Raw genomic sequence first — 18280 nt, forward strand, 5'->3', positions numbered from 1 at the left:
GTGGATAAGTCTCTGGGTCCAGACAAGATATTCCCTAGGACTTTGAGGGAAGTTAGTGTAGAAATAACAGGGGCTCTGACAGAAATATTTCAAATGTCATTAGAAACAGGAATGGTGCCGGAAGATTGGCGTATTACTCATGTGGTTCCATTGTTTAAAAAGGATTCTAAGAGTAAACCTGGCAATTATTGGCCTGTGAGTTTGACGTCAGTGGTGGGTAAATTGATGGAAAGTATTCTTAGAGATGGTATATATAATTTTCTGGATGGACAGGGTCTGATTAGGAACAGTCAACATGGATTTGTGCGTGGAAGGTCATGTTTGACAAATCTCATTGAATTTTTTGATGAGGTTACTAAGAAAGTTGATGAGGGTAAAACAGTGGATGTTGTCTATATGGACTTCAGTAAGGCCTTTGACAAGGTTCCACGTGGAAGGTTAGTTAGGAAGGTTCAATCGTTAGGCATTAATATGGAAGTAGTAAAATGGATTCAGCAGTGGCTAGATGGGAGACACCAGAGAGTAGTGGTGGATAACTGTGTGTCAGATTGGAGGACGGTATGTAGCGGTGTGCCTCAGGGATCTGTACTGGGTCCAATGTTGTTTGTAATATATATTAATGGTCTGGATGATGGGGTGGTAAATTGGATTAGTAAGTATGCAGATGATACTAAGTTAGGTGGTGTTGTGGATGATGAGGTAAGTTTCAAAAGTTTGCAGAGAGATTTAAGACAGTTAGAAGAGTGGGCTGAAAGATGGCAGATGGAGTTTAATGCTGAAAAATGTGAGGTGCTACATTTTGGTAGAACTAATCAAAATAGGATATACATGGTAAATGGTAGGGTATTGAAGAATGCTTTAGAACAGAGGGATCTAGGAATAATAGTGCATAGTTCCCTGAAGATGGAATCTCATGTGGTTAAGGTGGTGAAGAAAGCTTTTAGTTTGCTGGCCTTTATTAATCAGAGCATAGAGTATAGGAGTTGGGATGTAATGTTGAATTTGTATAAGGCATTGGTAAGGCCAAATCTGGAGTATTGTGTACAGTTCTGGTCACCGAATTATAGGAAGGATGTCAATAAAATTGAGAGAGTACAGAGGAGGTTTGCTAAAATGTTGCCTGGGTTTCATCTCCCAAGTTACAGAGAAAGGTTGAACAAGTTAGGTCTTTATTCTTTGGAGCGTAGAAGGTTGAGGGGAGACTTGATAGAGGTGTTTAAAATTATGAGGGGGATTGAGAGAGTTGACGTGATTAGACTTTTTCCATTGAGAGTGGGAAAGATTCAAACAAGAGGGCATGGGTTGAGAATTAGAGGACAAAAGTTTAGGGGTAACATGAGGGGGAACTTCTTTACTCAGAGAGTGGTAGCTGTGTGGAATGAGCTTCCAGCAGAAGTGGTTGAGGCAGGTTCGATGTTGTCATTTAAAGTTAAATTGGATAGATATATGGACAGGAAAGGAATGGAGGGTTATGGGCTGAGTACAGGTCGGTGGGAATAGGATAGGGTAAGAGTTCGGCACAGACTAGAAGGGCCGAGATGGCCTGTTTCCGTGCTGTAATTGTTATATGGTTATAAAACCGCAATATGGTCCGATTTCTAGGAATGCACTTCCCTCCTGTCAGGAACACCCAGAAAGGTCCCTCAGAACATAAACACTTTTTTACCTTTAAAAACAGAAACTCAGCAATTCTCTTTTTTCTCACAGGATAGGCTGAAGACATTAATTTTATTGTTAGAGATTTTGTTAGAAAATGCTATTAGATGCTGTGGAATTTACGCTCTTAAAAACAACAGCAACATCTTAGGGTATAGATCTAAATTCTGGAAGCATTTGTAGGGTTGGACAACTTTGTCCTCCACCTGAAATGTTAAGTCTGTTTATCTTTCCATAGAAGCTCCTGACCTAATTGTTTCCAGAAATTTCTATTTTCATTTTAAATTTCCATCACTTTTGCTTTTATTTCAGATATCCTCTAGGAATTGAACAACTGCTCCTTCTCTTGGCCTTACTGAAAAAGGCATTAACTTTACAGCTCACTATTTGGAACTTATTAAATGATTAATTGATAGGAAAAATGTCAAAATCATTTTTTGTAGATATGGTAATGTATATAGTTATTAGTTCAGATATTTTAGTTTTAAAATGTTTACATAGCTTAGATTGTTATTAGTGACTATTATAACTAATTTGTATGCAGTAGAATTTCACAAATAATGTGTAGTTACTGTTAGCTGAACGGGGGTAACTACACAGCTCTTTAAAAATTGCTCTAGAATTTGAAGCTGTTTCAGATGTCAGAGGATTTTAGTTTTGCTCTCATTTAAATCTACTAAATTTTCTACAAAGAACTGTGCTTCAGTTTTACTGAGTCACAGAATTATATTCGATGCCTGAACTATGAAGGGAAGCATGTCATATGTCTTCTACACTACCCTATCAGCCTGTGTTGTCACTACGGAATTGGACTATGCGGTCTCACTAATCATTAACAATCCTCAGTGCTGTATTGTTTGTTGTATATATCCCGACTGCTATCAGACTTCCTAAAATGCATTATCTCACATTTGTCGGGATTAAATTCCATCTGCCAGTGCTGTCCCTCAGTTTACAAGTGATCTATGTCCTGCTGTGACCTTTCTCAATACCCATAATGTGTATTAAATATTTTGTGTATTAAAATATTTTTATTTTAATATGAAGTTTCATTGCACCCGCTTCCATTTACTCCTGCTCAATGTTAAAATGAATAATGGAGTTCCTGTACTAAAATAAAAGTGAAACCAGATGGGGAATTAGCAACTTTATTTATGAAAACTGCATGTACTTTGCAGCACAGTAATGACAATGATTTAAACAAGACTACTATGCATCATTAATCCTTAAATCACCCAATTTTAAATGTTTCATTCCTTGTTAAAGTGCATGTTTTAGATTAATGGTCAAATCAGACAGCAGGATCTCTGCATAAGAGCTCCATTTCATAAACATGTCTCCAACTTCCTCCCATGTTCTGGCCACTTCTTAAACAAACTGCTCCATCTTGTCAATTAAATCAGCCTGCAAAATAAGAAGTATTTTCCAGTTTAAGAGTGTAACTGACACACAGGCTTATGGTAGTTGTTTGCTTTGAGCAGTTTTTAATCTGAGGACTTATCTTTAACTACATTTTTGTCAGATCCTTTACAAATATCCTCTCTTCCTGCTCAAATTTTAAGAGAATAAATGCAAACTAGTTGTTTAAGTTTCTTTAAGATAAGTTGGGAATCCTGGGAGACCTCCAGCCTCCCTGATGGCCGCATCTGTGCCAGGTGCACCGAGATGCAGCTCCTCAGAGACCGTGTTAGGGATCTGGAGCTGCAGCTTGATGACCTAGTGCTTATCAGGGAAAGTGAAGAGGTGATAGACAGGAGCTACAGGGAGGTAGTCATCCCTAGGCTACAGGGGTCAGAAAACTGGGTCACTGTCAAGAGAGGGAAGGGAAATGCCCGGATAGTGGAGAGCACACCTGTGGCTGTCCCCCTCAGCAACAAATATCTTGTTCTGGATGCTGTTGAGGGGGATGACCTGACAGGGGATGCCCACGGTGACCGGGTCTCTGGCACTGAGCCTGGCGCTGTTGTACAGGAGGGAAGGAGGGAGAAGAGGAATGCGGTAATCATAGGGGATTCCATAGTCAGGGGAACGGACAGGAGATTCTGTGAGCCTGATAGAGATACCCGCATGGTGTGTTTCCTCCCAGGTGCCAGGGTACGGGATGTCTCGGATCGGGTCCTGAATATTCTGAAGGGGGAGGGTGAGCAGCCAGTTGTCTTAGTACATGTTGGTACCAATGACATAGACAGCACAAAGGAGGAGGTCCTGAAGAGAGATTTCCAGGAGTTAGGAAGGAAGCTGAGAAGCAGGACCTCCAGGGTAGTAATCTCGGGATTACTACCTGTGCCACGTGGTAGCAGGGGCAAGAATAATAGGATCAGGCAGATGAATGCGTGGCTGAGAGACTGGTGTAGGGGGCAGGGCTTCAGATTCTTGGATAATTGGGATCTCTTCTGGGGGAAGTATGACCTGTTCAAAATGGACAGGTTACACCTGAACCCGAAGGGGACCAATATCCTGGCGGGAAAATTTAATAGAGCTGTTGAGGGTTTAAACTAATTTGGCAGGGGGATGGGAACCGGAATGATAGAATGGAGGAAGGGGAAAACAGAAATAAATCTAAGATAGTGAGCAGTAAAGATGTCAGGAAAGACAGGTGCAGGTGATGGGGCAAATTTGTAGCCATTGGGATGAGTTGCAGTGCAATAGAGTTGCAGTGCAATAAATTTGCAGTGAAATCAAAGCGAAAAGTACCAAATACTGGTCTTAAGGTGTTATACTTAAATGCACGCAGCATAAGGAATAAGGTGGATGATCTTGTCGTACAGCTACAGATTGGCAGGTATGATATCGTGGCCATCACTGAGACCTGGCTAAAGGATGCATGTCTCTAGGAGCTGAACGTCCAAGGATACACGGTGTATCGGAAGGATAGGAAGGTAGGCAGAGGGGGAGGCGTGGCTTTATTGGTAAGAAATTATACTAAATCATTAGAAAGAGGTGATATAGGATCGGAAGGTGCAGAATCTTTATGGGTTGAGCTAAGAAATTGCAGGAGTAAAAGGACCCTGAAGGCAGTTATTTATAGGCCCCCAAACAGCTGCAGTGATGTGGACTACAAATTACAACAGGAAATAGAAAAGGGTTGTCAGTGGGCAGTGTTATGATAATTGTGGGGGATTTTAACATGCAAGTGGATTGGGAAAATCAGGTCGGCACTGGATCTCAAGAAAGATAATCTGTAGAATGTCTGCGAGATGGCTTTTTAGAACAGCTTCTTGTTGAGCCCACTAGGGGATCGGCTGTACTGGATTGGGTATTGTGTGATGAACCAGAGGTGATTAGAGAGATTGAGGTGAAGGAACCCTTAGGAGGCAGTGATCATAACATGATTGAGTTCACTGTGAAATTTGAAAAAGAGAAGCCGAAATCTGATGTGTCCGTATTTCAGTGGAGTAAAGGAAATTACAGTGGCACGAGAGAAGGAACTGACCAAAGTTGACTGGAAAGGGACACTGGCGGGAAGGACGGCAGAGCAGCAGTGGCTGGAGTTTATGCGAGAAGTGAGGAAGGTGCAAGACAGGTATATTCCAAGAAAGAAGAAATTTTCGAATGGAAAAAAGGATGCAACCGTGGTTGACAAGAGAAGTCAAAGCCAAAGTTAAAGCAAAGGAGAGGGCACACAAGGAAGCAAAAATTAGAGGGAAGACAGAGGATTGGGAAGTTTTTAAAAGCGTACAAAAGGAAACTAAGAAGGTCATTAAGAGGGAAAAGATGAACTATGAAAGGAAGCTAGCAAATAATATCAAAGAGGATACTAAAAGCTTTTTCAAGTATATAAAGAGTAAAAGACAGGTGAGAGTAGATATAGGACTGATAGAAAATGATGCTGGAGAAATTGTAATGGGAGATAAGGAGATGGCGGAGGAACTGAACGAGTATTTTGCATCAGTCTTCACTGAGGAAGACATTAGCAGTATACCGGACACTCAAGGGTGGCAGGGAAGAGAAGTGTGCACAGTCACAATTACGACAGAGAAAGTACTCAGGAAGCTGAATAGCCTAAAGGTAGATAAATCTCCCGGACCAGATGGAATGCACCCTCATGTTCTGAAGGAAGTAGCTGTGGAGATTGCGGAGGCATTCGCAATGATCTTTCAAAAGTCGATAGATTCTGGCATGGTTCCGGAGGACTGGAAGATTGTAAATGTCACTCCGCTATTTAAGAAGGGGACAAGGAAGAAAAAAGGAAATTATAGACCTGTTAGCTTGACATCGGTGGTTGGGAAGTTGTCAAGGATGAGGTTACAGAGTACCTGGAGGCATATGACAAGATAGGCAGAACTCAGCGTGGATTCCTTAAAGGAAAATCCTGCCTGACAAACCTATTACAATTTTTTGAGGAAATTACAAGTAGGCTGGACAAGGGCGATGCAGTGGATGTTGTATATTTGGATTTTCAGAAGGCCTTTTACAAGGTGCCACACATGAGGCTACTTAACAAGATAAGAGCCCATGGAATTACGGGAAAGTTACATACGTGGATAGAGCGTTGGCTGATTGGCAGGAAACAGAGAGTGGGAATAAAGGGGTCCTATTCTGGTTGGCTGCCGGTTACCAGTGGTTTTCCACAGGGATCAGTGTTGGAGCCGCTTCTTTTTACATTGTACATCAACGATTTGGATTATGGAATAGATGGCTTTGTGGCTAAGTTTGCTGACGATACGAAGATAGGTGGAGGGGCCGGTAGTGCTGAGGAAATGGAGAGTCTGCAGAGAGACTTGGATAGATTGGAAGAATGGGCAAAGAAGTGGCAAATGAAATACAATGTTGGAAAGTGTATGGTTATGCATTTTGGCAGAAGAAATAAACGGACAGACTATTATTTAAACGGGGAAAGAATTCAAAGCTCTGAGATGCAACAGGACTTGGGAGTCCTCGTACAGGATACCCTTAAAGTTAACCTCCAGGTTGAGTCGCTGGTGAAGAAGGCGAATGTAATGTTGGCATTCATTTCTAGAGGAATAGAGTATAGGAGCAGGGATGTGATGTTGAGGCTGTATAAGGCGCTGGTGAGACCTCACTTGGAGTACTGTGGGCAGTTTTGGTCTCCTTATTTAAGAAAGGATGTGCTGACGTTGGAGAGGGTACAGAGAAGATTCACTAGAATGATTCCGGGAATGAGAGGGTTAACATATGAGGACCATTTGTCCGCTCTTGGACTGTATTCCTTGGAGTTTAGAAGAATGAGGGGAGACCTCATCGAAACATTTCGAGCGTTGAAAGGCATGGACAGAGTGGATGTGGCAAAGTTGTTTCCCATGAAGGAGGAGTCTAGTACGAGAGGGCATGACTTAAGGATTGAAGGGCGCCCATTCAGAACAGAAATGCGAAGAAATTTTTTTTAGTCAGAGGGTGGTGAATCTATGGAATTTGTTGCCACGGGCAGCAGTGGAGGCCAAGTCATTGGGTGTATTTAAGGCAGAGATTGATAGGTATCTGAGTAGCCAGGGTATCAAAGGTTATGGTGAGAAGGTGGGGGAGTGGGACTAAATGGGAGAATGGATCAGCTTATGATATAATGGTGGAGCAGACTCGATGGGCCGAATGGCCGACTTCTGCTCCTTTGTTTTATGGTCTTATGGTCTTACTGAAGTTATTGTTAACTATGATATGAAGATCTATTTATTGTGATTTCTCTCCAACCACACACGCACATTCAACAGGCAGTGTCTTGGTGAATCGAATCCAGTTCTCATAAATTGCTTTCTTAGATTTAAGTGGATACATTGAAAGGTATATATCATGCGTCAGAACATCCCAGTTGAGCCTTCTGAGGAACGCTTGTTTAGTTGGATGTGACAAGTAAGCTCAGAACACCAGAGCTTTAAGCCAAGTTCCCTAATATTTTAGACTTCTTCCTCAAAACCAAAATATAGCAACTAATATGATTGGAGCAAATGGAAGCATTTTCAAACAGTTTTAGGCAATGATCTGTGTAATTCAGCAAAGGCCATTTCTTCTATCAATAATCTGAGAGGAAATCCAACATTGATAAATTCCAATCTCATAGTAATCAGATGTTACACAAGACCCTAATAGAAATATATAAGGTGTAGGGTAAATATATGGAGTATAAAGGATAAATAGCCAAAAAGCTGGTAGTTTAAAAAATAAAGATTAGGTTTATTTGTCACATGAGAATAGATTGAGTGAACTTGGCCTTTTCTTCTTGGAGTGACGGAGGATGAGAGGTAACCTGATAGAGGTGCATAAGGTGATAAGAGGCATTGATCGTGTGGATAGTCAGAAGCTTTTTCCCAGGGCTGAAATGGCTAACACGAGGGGACATAGTTTTAAGGTGCTTAGAAGTAGGTACAAGGGGGATGTCAGAGGTCAGTTTTTCACACAGAGAGTGGTGGATGTGTGGAATGCACTGCCAGTAAAAGTGGTGGAACCGTATACAATAGGGTCTTTTAAGAGACTCTTAGATAGGGACATGGAGCTTAGAAAAATAGAGGGCTATGCAGTAGGGAAATTCTAGGCAGTTTCTAGAGTAGGTTACATGGTCGGCACAACATTGTGGGCTGAAGGGCCTGTAATGCACTGTAGAACATAAAGTGAAATGTGTCGTGTAAGTCAACGACCAACACAGTCTGAGGATGTGCTAGGCGTAAGTGACACTGTACTTCTGGTGCCCACATATCACAGCCACGCCTTGTTAAGCCTAATCAGTTTGTCTTTGGAATGTGGGAAGAAACCAGGTCACTGCAGCAAACCCACACGGTCAACGGGAGAATGTACAAATTCCATACACACAGCAGCCAGAATTCAACACCAATCACTGATGGTGTCAAGTGTTACATAAACTGCTATGCTACCGTGCCACCTGGTGAAAGAAATCAGTTCTAGAGGGGATCGGGGATTCAGTCATTTTACATGGAAGGTGGTTGAAATCTGGAACATGATGCCAGAGGAGGTGTTAAAACCTAACTCAAACACTGCATTTTAAGATTCCGACAATTTAATGTGCAAGGCAAAGAAAGATACAGACCTAATGTAAGCAAGTAGGAATAGTGTAGATGGGTAGAAAGGTCAGCATTGACACGGTACGCGAAGGGTCCATTTCTGTGTTGTACAACTTCATCACCCTATGACCAATCACATAGCTCCACTGGTTAGCCCAGTCTGCTGCTCTATCTCTTTGAAGTTATTGGATTATTTTTCATTAAAAAATTAATTACCTTCAATGAATCCAAAATGAAACAGCAAAGTTCTAAATGACGACATTCCTTAGAATTCCAATTTCATCTATTTCACATTCCACAATGTCTCCGTGCTGCAAGAAATTCAAACAGTGAACACATTTCATGACTAAAGTTAAAAATTATGCACAGGGTTTGTAACTCTGTAAATTACAAACATTTTGAATTCAGATATTTAACTGTATGACCAATCCAAAATAACTCCAAAGAAACAATTTAAAAGTAATTAGTTGATTAGAAGATCAGTTTCATCGGTCTGGAAAATATGCCATAGGCAACAAAAAGGCAGCCCTGTCGGTTGTGCGCACATTCCAAGGACATAATTAACATTAACGTCTCAGTAAATGAGACAGATTTGCCGGGCTTTACATGCTCAGAGATACTTATCAACTCTTTATGTAAATACACCCCTCAACATTTCAAGTTGAGAATTGTGCTTTTCCGGCATCTTTTGTAAAGAGAACAACAGCATGAACTCGCTCAGCTGACACAAGATTTAGGAGGCAGTGGATTGCTGTTGTTCCAGATATATTACACATTCTGCTGAAGGAGTGAAATTCGGAGATGTTTTCACATTTGCATGAATAGCTGCTATAGGTATGTATGCTCTTAAATAACTCCAAGCACCCTTCACACAGTAAAATCACTGTTATTTCAGCTGAAGGTAAGAATTAGCACCACTTACTCTGAGGAACTTGGGTGGATTCCTAAATACACCAACCCCAGAAGGTGTTCCAGTTAGAAAGACATCCCCAGGGTACAGGGTCACAAACCTGCAAAGAAAAATGGCAATATCAGAGTGGAAACCACATCAGAACATTATATAAATGGTGCAGCTGGTAAAGTCAGCTAAAAGATCAGAGGTAAGCAGCTTACATCGATAATGAACTTCACCACTGTGGTGATCTGCTTAAATGAAAGCAAATTTTTTGGCAATCACTTTTTTAGCTAGTATTGGCATAAAGCATATTAACCAGAAGACATGGGTTAAGGGTGAGGGGGGGGGAAAGTTTAAAGGGAACCTTGTGGGGGGGGCTTCTTCACACAGAGAGTGGCGGGAGTATGGAACGAGCTGCCAGACGAGGTGGTAAATGCGGGTTCTTTTTTAACATTTAAGAATAAATTGGACAGATACATGGATGGGAGGTGTATGGAGGGATATGGTCCGTATGCAGGTCAGTGGGACTAGGCAGAAAATGGTTCGGCACAGCCAAGGAGGGCCAAAAGGCCTGTTTCTGTGCTGTAGTTTTTCTATGGTTTCTTGAACAGACCTGTTATGCACTAAGAATAAACTAATAAATCTCTCAATTTTAAGTACAAGAGGTTCTGCAGATTTTGGAATCCTGAGGAAGAAACACAAAGTGCTGGAAGAACCCAGCAGGATAGGCAGCATCTGTGGGGAGGCCAGACGATCAGTGATCACTCCCAATGGAGGCCACCAAGGTGAATGCGGAGGGGATCACCAATCGCTCACAATGGACCAGGTGTGAGTTTTGAGTCGTGAAGACCGTTCGTTGCTCTGAGATTTATGTGATTGGACTGTACTTTATATTGGTATCCTTCGTTTTTTTGGCATTTTTTTTCTTGTGGCCAATTGGCAGGTGGGTGATCTGTTAGTTCTCAGAAACAACAGTAGGTATTGGAGGAGGGGCAGCTGGATCACCTCCGGATACAAATGGTTAAATATAGAAGGAACTTCTCCTCAAAGTACAGATAGGAAGTGTTCTGGAGGTTTGGTGAACACGGATCTTGAGTCCATGACTTATGTGAGTCTATATTAATGGAGAAGCACACACAACTTGTGAAGGATAATGAACACAATTATCAGCAATTGTGGTTTCAGTTAGTGAAAGGTTTTAATCAGTCAACTCAGAAAGCGAAGTATGTCTGGACTAATTATGTGAGGAATGTTGATACACTAAGTGTTGAAATTCTAACTGGGGAACTGTGTGTTGACAGTAGTTTAAGTGATTTGAAAGGAGTGCAGAGATTTACGATTTTAAAGCAGTTTCAGTAATTCACACTAGTGTCTGTACACAATCTCATATGGCTGCAGCTGAATTTCCCAGTCACCTATATTAAACTTGGGGATTTAAGAGAAAAGGTTAGGTCCTATGGTAATCAGTTACGAGAGTTTCAAAGAAGCCAGCGGAGCAGCTGGCACATTTGTGTGCCACAGTCCCAAGGAAGCACCAGATTGAGTAGATGGAAAGAATTTAAAAGAAGCGAGCTGGATCAGTCAGCGCATTTTCTGTGCTACCATTCCCGAGGAGACACCAGATTGTGCAGAGGGAGAGAAATTTTACAAAAAGCGAGCGACAGCAGTCGACACATTTTGTGCCCCAATTTCCGAAGAGACACTGGGTTGATTACGCAGAATTAGGCGCCTGGCAAGGACCAATAAAAAGAAGTTAGGCTTAAGTAGAGCAGTCATTGTGTGAGTGGGCCAGTGTTGGGGTGGGGTGTTGAAGCTGTGGTTCAGCAAAGGTTCGGTGAGGAGAGGTGGAGGTTGTAGGTATAACTTTTTATTGTTATTAATTCCTTCTTTCTTATTGCACATTTAGAGCAGTGGGGGATCCCAGAAAGGGTACTGAAAATTCTCCTCTTGCAGGATGTGGGAAGACAGGGACCTCCAGCATCCCCGACAACACCTGCAAGAACTGCATCTTCTAACAGACTGCATTAAGGAGCTGAAACTTGAACTGTACAAACGCCGGATCATTCGAGAGGCTGAGAGGTAGACAGACAGTATATTCAGGGAGGTAGTTACACCAAAGGTGCAGGACACAGGTAACTGAGTGACCGTTGGGGGTGGGGGGGGGAGAAGGGGGCTAGGCAGACAGTGCAGAGTATTGTGACCATTCCCTCACTGACAGGTATACTGCTTTGGATATTGTTGGTGGGGGAGCAGTGACCTAGGAAAAGAAAGCCACAGCTGTTAGGTCTCTGGCACTGAGTCTGGCTCAGAAGGGAAGGGGAAAGAACAGCTGAGCTGTATTGATAGGGGATTCATTGGTTAGAGGAACAGAAAGGAGGTTCTGTGGTTGAGAACAAGATTTCCAGAGAACTGAGGAATAAGAAAGGTGTAACCACATTATTGGGATTATATTACAGACCACCCAACAGTCTGTGGGACTTAGAGGAGCAAATTTGTACAGAGATCACAGAGTGTTACAAGAAACATAAAGTTGTGATAGTAGGTGATTTTAAACTTTCCACATATTGATTGGGACTCTGATACTTTTTAAAGGCTGGATGAGAAAGAGTTTGTAAAATGTGTTCAAGAAAGATTCCTTAATCAGCACATAGAAGTTCCAACTAGAGAGAGTGAAATACTAGATTTCTTTTCTTTTTCAATATTTTCATTAATTCCTTGCATAGATGGATACAAAATACATTATGATATTATGGAAACAGAAACAAGATTGAAATGCCCCATAACTATGTATAGTAAATTAACCATAATATTGAAAAGATATATTTTATTCTTATTAGAGAATGAGACAGGGTGGGTAACAGAAATTTGTGTAGGGGAATACTTTGCATCTAGCGATCATAATGCCATTACTTTCAAGATAATTATGGGAAAGGATAGGTCTGGACCTCGGGTTGAGATTCTAATTGGAGAAGGGCCGATTTTGATGGTATCGGAAAGAATCTGGCAAGTGGGTTGAGACAGGGTGTTTTCTGGCAAAGTTGTACTTGGTAATTGGAAGGCTTTTGAAAGTGAATTTTTTGGGAGTACAGAGTTTGTATGTTCCTGTCAGAATAAAAGGCAAGGCTAACAGGTTTAGTACACCTTGGTCTTCAAGAGATATTAAGGCCCTAGTGAAGAAAAAGAAGGAGGTGCATAGTAACATAGAATATAGAAGAGTACAGCACAGGAACAGGTCCTTTGGCTCAGAATGTTGTGCCAAACCAGCTAAAAAGTAAATCAAAAAAAACCCCAAAACTAATCGTTCCTACCTACACAATGTCCATACCCTCCATCTTCCTCACATTCATGTGCCTATCTAAATATCTCTTGACAGCCTCTAACGTATTTACCTCTACCTCTATACCAGGCAGCACATTCCAGGCATCCACCACTCTTTGAGTAAAAAGTTTAACCCTACATCCCCTTTGAACCCACCCCCTCTCATCTTCAATGCATGCCCTCTGGTATTAGATATTTCAACTCTGGGAAAAGGATACTCCCTGTCTACTTTGCTATGCCTCTTAAAATCTGAAAAAACTTTATGAGATCTCCCCTCAGCCTCCGACACTCCAGAGAAAATGACCCAAGTTTGTTCTGCCTCTCATAAAAGCACATGCCCTTTCGTGAAAGCACATGCCTTTACATGCTGGTAAACCTCTTCTGCACCCTCTCCAAATCCTTCCTATTCTCCAGATGTGGCCTAACCAGAGTTCTATGAAGTTGCACATAACCTGTTGACTTGTGAACTCAGTGCCTTGCTTAATAAAAGTATTCTTAACCACTGTATCAACCTGTAAAGCCACTTTCATGTAGCTATGAACTTTGAACCCAAGATCTCTCTGCTCAGCAACACTGTTAAGGGTCTTGCTCTTAACAGAAGATTGTCTCCTTGCAATTGCCCTACCAAGTGCAACACCTCACATTAATCTGGGGTAAGCTCTATCTACTATTCCTCTGCCTATATCTGCAACTTATCTATATCGCGCTGTATTCTTTGCCGGTCTTCTACACTACGCACAACTCCACCAATCTTGGTATCAACTGCAAACTTACTAACCCACCCATCTACATTTTCATCCAGGTCATTTATACTAACAGCAGAGGTCCCAGCACAGATTCCTGTGGAACACCACTCATATCAGACCTCCAGCTCGAATAACTCCCTTTGACCATTACTCTCTGTCTTCTATGTGCACGCCAGTTCTGAATCCAAACAGCCAATTCGCCGTGGACCCCATGCATCCTAATATTCTGGATTATCCTCCCACGAGGGACTTTGTCAAATGCCTCATTAAAATCCATGTAGACAAACCCATTGCCCTACCCTCATCAATCTTTCTCGTCACCTTGTCAACAAACTGGGAAGACACACCCTACTACTCACAAAGCCATGCTGTCTCTCCCTAATGATGTCATGGGTTTCCAAATGCTCATATATCCTATCCCTAAGAATTTTCTCCAGCAGTTTCCACACAAATGACGTGAGACTCACTGGTCTATAGTTTGAAGGGTTTTCCCTTGCTCCCTTCCTAAATAGAGGTACAATGTTAGCCACTTGTCACTTCTCTGGGCCTGTGCCTTGAGGGGACACAAAGATACTAGACAAGGCCCCAGCAATCTTGTCTCTCGTCTCCCTCAATAACCTGGGGTAAATCCCATCAGGTTCTGGGGACTTATCCACCTTAATACTCATTAGGAAACCCAACACTTCCTCCTCCATGACCTTTAAATGCCCAACGTATTTATGCACTGATCTGATCCTACATGTCCTTTTCCTTGGTAAATACTTAAGTAAAATACTTATTAAAGACCTTCCTCACATTCTTCGCATCCAAGCAAATGTTCCTCTCTTTATCCTTGAGTAGTCACACCCTCTCCCTAGTTATCCTCTTGCTCTTGATGTATGTATAGAACGTCTTGGGATTCACCTTAATCCTACTTGCCAAGGACTTTTCCCAGCCCCTCATGGCTTTCCCAATTCCCTTATGAGTTCTTTCTTTGTTTCTTTGCGGTCCTTATGTGCTCCGTTTGATCCTAACTTCCAAAGCTTTACATACTTTTCCTCCTTCTTCTTGACTAAATTCATCACCTCTCTGGACAGCCAAGGTTCTCTTATCTTCCCATTCCTGTCCTTCCTTCTAACAGGAACATACCTTTCCTGTTCTCTGTGCAATTGATTTTTAAACACCCTTCTCCACATGTCTGATGTGGACTTGCCAGCAAAAAGTTGTAGGTATAGGCAGGTAGGAACAAATGAGGTATTTGAGGAGTATAAGAAGTAGAAAAGAACACTTAAGAAGGAAATCAGGAGGGCTAAAAGAAAACATGAAATTGTTGTTGCAGCCAAGGTGAAGGAGAATCCTAAGGGTTCTACAGATATATTAAGAGCAAAAAGACTGCAAGGGACAAAATTGGTCCTCTGGAAGATCAGAGTGGTAATCTATGAATGGAGCTGAAAGAGATGGGGGTGATCTTGAATGGATTTTTTGCGTCTGTATTTACTTGGGAGATGGACGCAGAATGTATGGAAGTGAGGCAAAGCAGCAGTGAGGACATGGACCCTATACAGATTACAGAGGAAGAGGCAATTGCTGTCTTGAGGCAAATTAGTGTGTTTAAATCCCCAGGACCTGACAAAGTGCGCCCTTAGACCCTGTGGAGGCAACTGCAGAAATTGAAGGAGTCCTCACAGATGTATTTAAAACATCCCTGGCCATGGGTTAAGTGCTGAAGGATTGGAGCACAGCTGATGGTGCTCCTTTGTTTAAGAAGGACGCTAAGAATAAACCAGGAAATTATAGGCCTGTGAGCCTGACATCAGTAGTGGGAAAGTTATTGAAGTTAAGGGACCGGATTGACAAGACTTTGGATAGATGTCGACTGATTAGGGATAGTCAACAAGGCTTTACACATAGTAAATTGTGCCTAACCAATCTTATAGAGTTTTTCAAGGAAGGATGATGAAGGCAAAGCAGTGGATACTGTTTACATGAAAGGTTGGTCAAGAAGGTTCAGTCGCTTGGCCTTCAAAATGAGGTGGTAAATTGGATTAGACATTGGCTTCATGGAAAAAGCCAAAGAGTGGTTGTAGATGGTTGCCTCTCTTGACTGGCAGCCTGTGACTACTGGTGTGCAATAGGGATCAATGCTGGGTTGTTTGTTGCTTGTCATCTATATCAACAACCATATGGACCACTGGATCAGCAAATTTGTGGATGACACCAAGATTGCGGGTGTAGGGGACAGCAACGAAGAGCATCAAAGCTTGCAGAGGGATCAGGGCCAACTGGAAAATGAGCAGATGGAACTTAATGCAGACAAGTGTGAGGAGGACCAACCAGGGTAAGTCTTTTACAGTAAGCGGTAGGGCACTGAGGAGTTCAGTAGAACAGAGGTATCTACGAATTCAGATCCAAAATTCCTTGAAAGTGGCATCACAGGTAGATAGGGTCATAAAGAGAGTTTCATCACATTGTCCTTCATTAATCAATGTATTGAGTACTGGTGTTAAGACGCGTGTTGAAATTGTATATGATGTTGTTGAGGCCTAATTTGGAGTATTGTGTCCAGTTTTGGTCACCTACCTACAGGACAGATGTAAATAAGATTGAAAGAGTACAGAGAAAGTTTACAAATATTTTGCCGAGACTGGAGGACCTGAGTTATAAGGAAAGATTGAGTATGTTAGGACTTTATTTCCAAGCATGTACAGTAGAAGATTGAGAGGAGATTTGATAGAGGTATACAAAATTATGAGAGGTATAGATAGGATAAATGCAAGCAGACTTTTTTCGCTGAGGTTGGATGAGACTATAACTAGAAGTCAAAGGTGAAATGTTTAAGGGCAACATGAGGGGGAACTTCTTCACTCAAAGGGTGGTGAGGATGTGGAAAGAGCTGCCAACGCAAGTGGAGTAGATGCAGGGTCAATTTCAATATTTAAGAAAAATTTGGATAGATACATGGATGGGAGGGGTATGGAGGACTATGGTCCAAAGGACCTGTTTCTGTGCTGTAGTGTTCTATGCCTCTAAGTACATTTTCAGGTACAACACTTTATATCTGTGAAAAAAGACATCCAAAATATGGATCCCAGTTTTGTTATTTCCTCAAAGAATTCCAACAGATGTGCCAGTCAGACAAGATTTCCTCTTAAGAAAACCATGCTGCCTTTGGCCCTCTTCATCATGTGCCTCGAAGTACCCTGAAACCTCATCCTCCAGCTTCTAAAGTCAGGGTTACTGGCCTATAATTTCCTTTCTTCTGCCTCTCTCCCTTCTTAAAGAGTGGAGTGACATTTGCAATATTCCTGTTCTCTGGAACCATTCCAGAATCTAATGATTCTTAAAAATCAATAATCTTTTCAGCTGCCTCTTTCAGAACCCTGTCTTGCATTCCATCTGGTCCAGGTGACTTATCTACCTTCAGACCTTTCAGCTACCCAAGCACCTTCTCCTTAGTAATAGCAACTACATTCACTTCTGCCCCGTGACATTCTCGAATTTCTGGCATACTCCATCACTGTGCCTTCCACAGTGAAGGCTGATGCAAAATACTTAATAAGTTCGTCTGTTATTTCTTTGTTCCTCATTACTATATCTCCAGCGTCATTTATCAGCAAACCAATATCCACTCTCACTTCTGTTTTACTCTTTAGATTAGATTGGATTAGATTCAACTTCATGGTCATTGTGCCAAGTACAGATACAAAGCCAATGAAATGCAATCAGCATCTGACCAGAAGTGCAAAATAGTATTATTTATAAAATAACTGCGAATAAAAAGTAAGTGCTACAGCATACAAATATAAAAGTACTGAGACAGTACAATATGGATGCAATATTGCTTAGCGCTGTGATGTGAGGTTCAGCAGGGTCACAGCCTCAGGGAAGAAGCTCTTCCTGTGCCTGCTGGTGTGGGAGCTGACGCTCCTGTAGCACCCAACCGGATGGGAGGAGGGTAAAAAGTCCATGGTTAGGGTGAGATGCATCCCTGATAATGCTTTTCGCACTGTCCAGGCAGTGTTTATGGTAGATGTTCTCAATAGTGCGCAATTGGATGCCGATAATTCGCTGGGCAGTTTTCATCACACGCTAGAGTGCTTTGCGGTCCAATATAGGACAATTGCCATACCACACTGAGACACAGTTGGTGAGTATGCTCTCAATGGTACAGCGGTAAAAATCCGTCAGTATCCTGGGACAGAGGTGAGCTTTCTTGATGCTCCGCAGGAAATAAAGACACTGTTGCGCCTTTTTTATCAGGATGGAGGAGTTCAGGGACCAGGTGAGATCATCGGAAATGTGGACACCAAGGAATTTGAAGCTTGATACACGCTCCACTACCGCTCCTTTGATGTAAGTGGGAACATGAATGTGGCTCCTAGCATGCCTGAAGTCCACAATGACCTCCTTGGTCTTCTGGGTGTTAAGGGCCAGGTTGTTGTCGGCACACCACGTGGCCAGGTGCTGGACCTCGTCCCTGCAGGCCGTCTCATCATCCCCTCTGATCAGGCCAACCACTATAGTGTTGTCTGTGAACTTGATTATGGAGTTAGAACCGTGTACAGGAACACAGTCATAGGTGAAAAGGGAGTACAGAACAGGGCTCAGCACACAGCCTTGAGGCACGCCGGTGTTCAGGGTGAGAGTGGAGGAGGAGAGGTTGTCTAATTTAACAGATTGGGGTCTGTTAGTCAGAAAGTCCAAGGTCCAATTGCAGA

At 42.2% G+C, this 18280-nt stretch overlaps 1 protein-coding gene across 7 annotated transcripts in view; it reads right to left on the reverse strand.

The window, feature by feature from the left end:
- The window catches only part of fahd2a (fumarylacetoacetate hydrolase domain containing 2A), a 57112-nt gene that overhangs the window by 2064 nt on the left and 36768 nt on the right, over positions 1–18280 (reverse strand). For 6 of the 7 annotated variants that reach the window (XM_063055288.1, XM_063055287.1, XM_063055290.1 and 3 more), the window contains exons 7-9: positions 9547–9634; positions 8841–8935; positions 2795–3060 (exon numbers count right to left, since the gene is read on the reverse strand). In XM_063055288.1, the coding sequence (XP_062911358.1) occupies positions 8873–8935; positions 9547–9634 (151 nt within the window). In that variant the 3' untranslated portion in view covers positions 2795–3060; positions 8841–8872. Of the gene's footprint in view, positions 1–2794; positions 3061–8840; positions 8936–9546; positions 9635–18280 lie in introns of those variants that run through there. The other variant, XM_063055286.1, reaches the window with a different exon arrangement.

Source organism: Mobula hypostoma, chromosome 8, assembly GCF_963921235.1.
Source record: "Mobula hypostoma chromosome 8, sMobHyp1.1, whole genome shotgun sequence".
Classification (NCBI taxonomy): Eukaryota; Metazoa; Chordata; class Chondrichthyes; order Myliobatiformes; family Myliobatidae; genus Mobula; species Mobula hypostoma.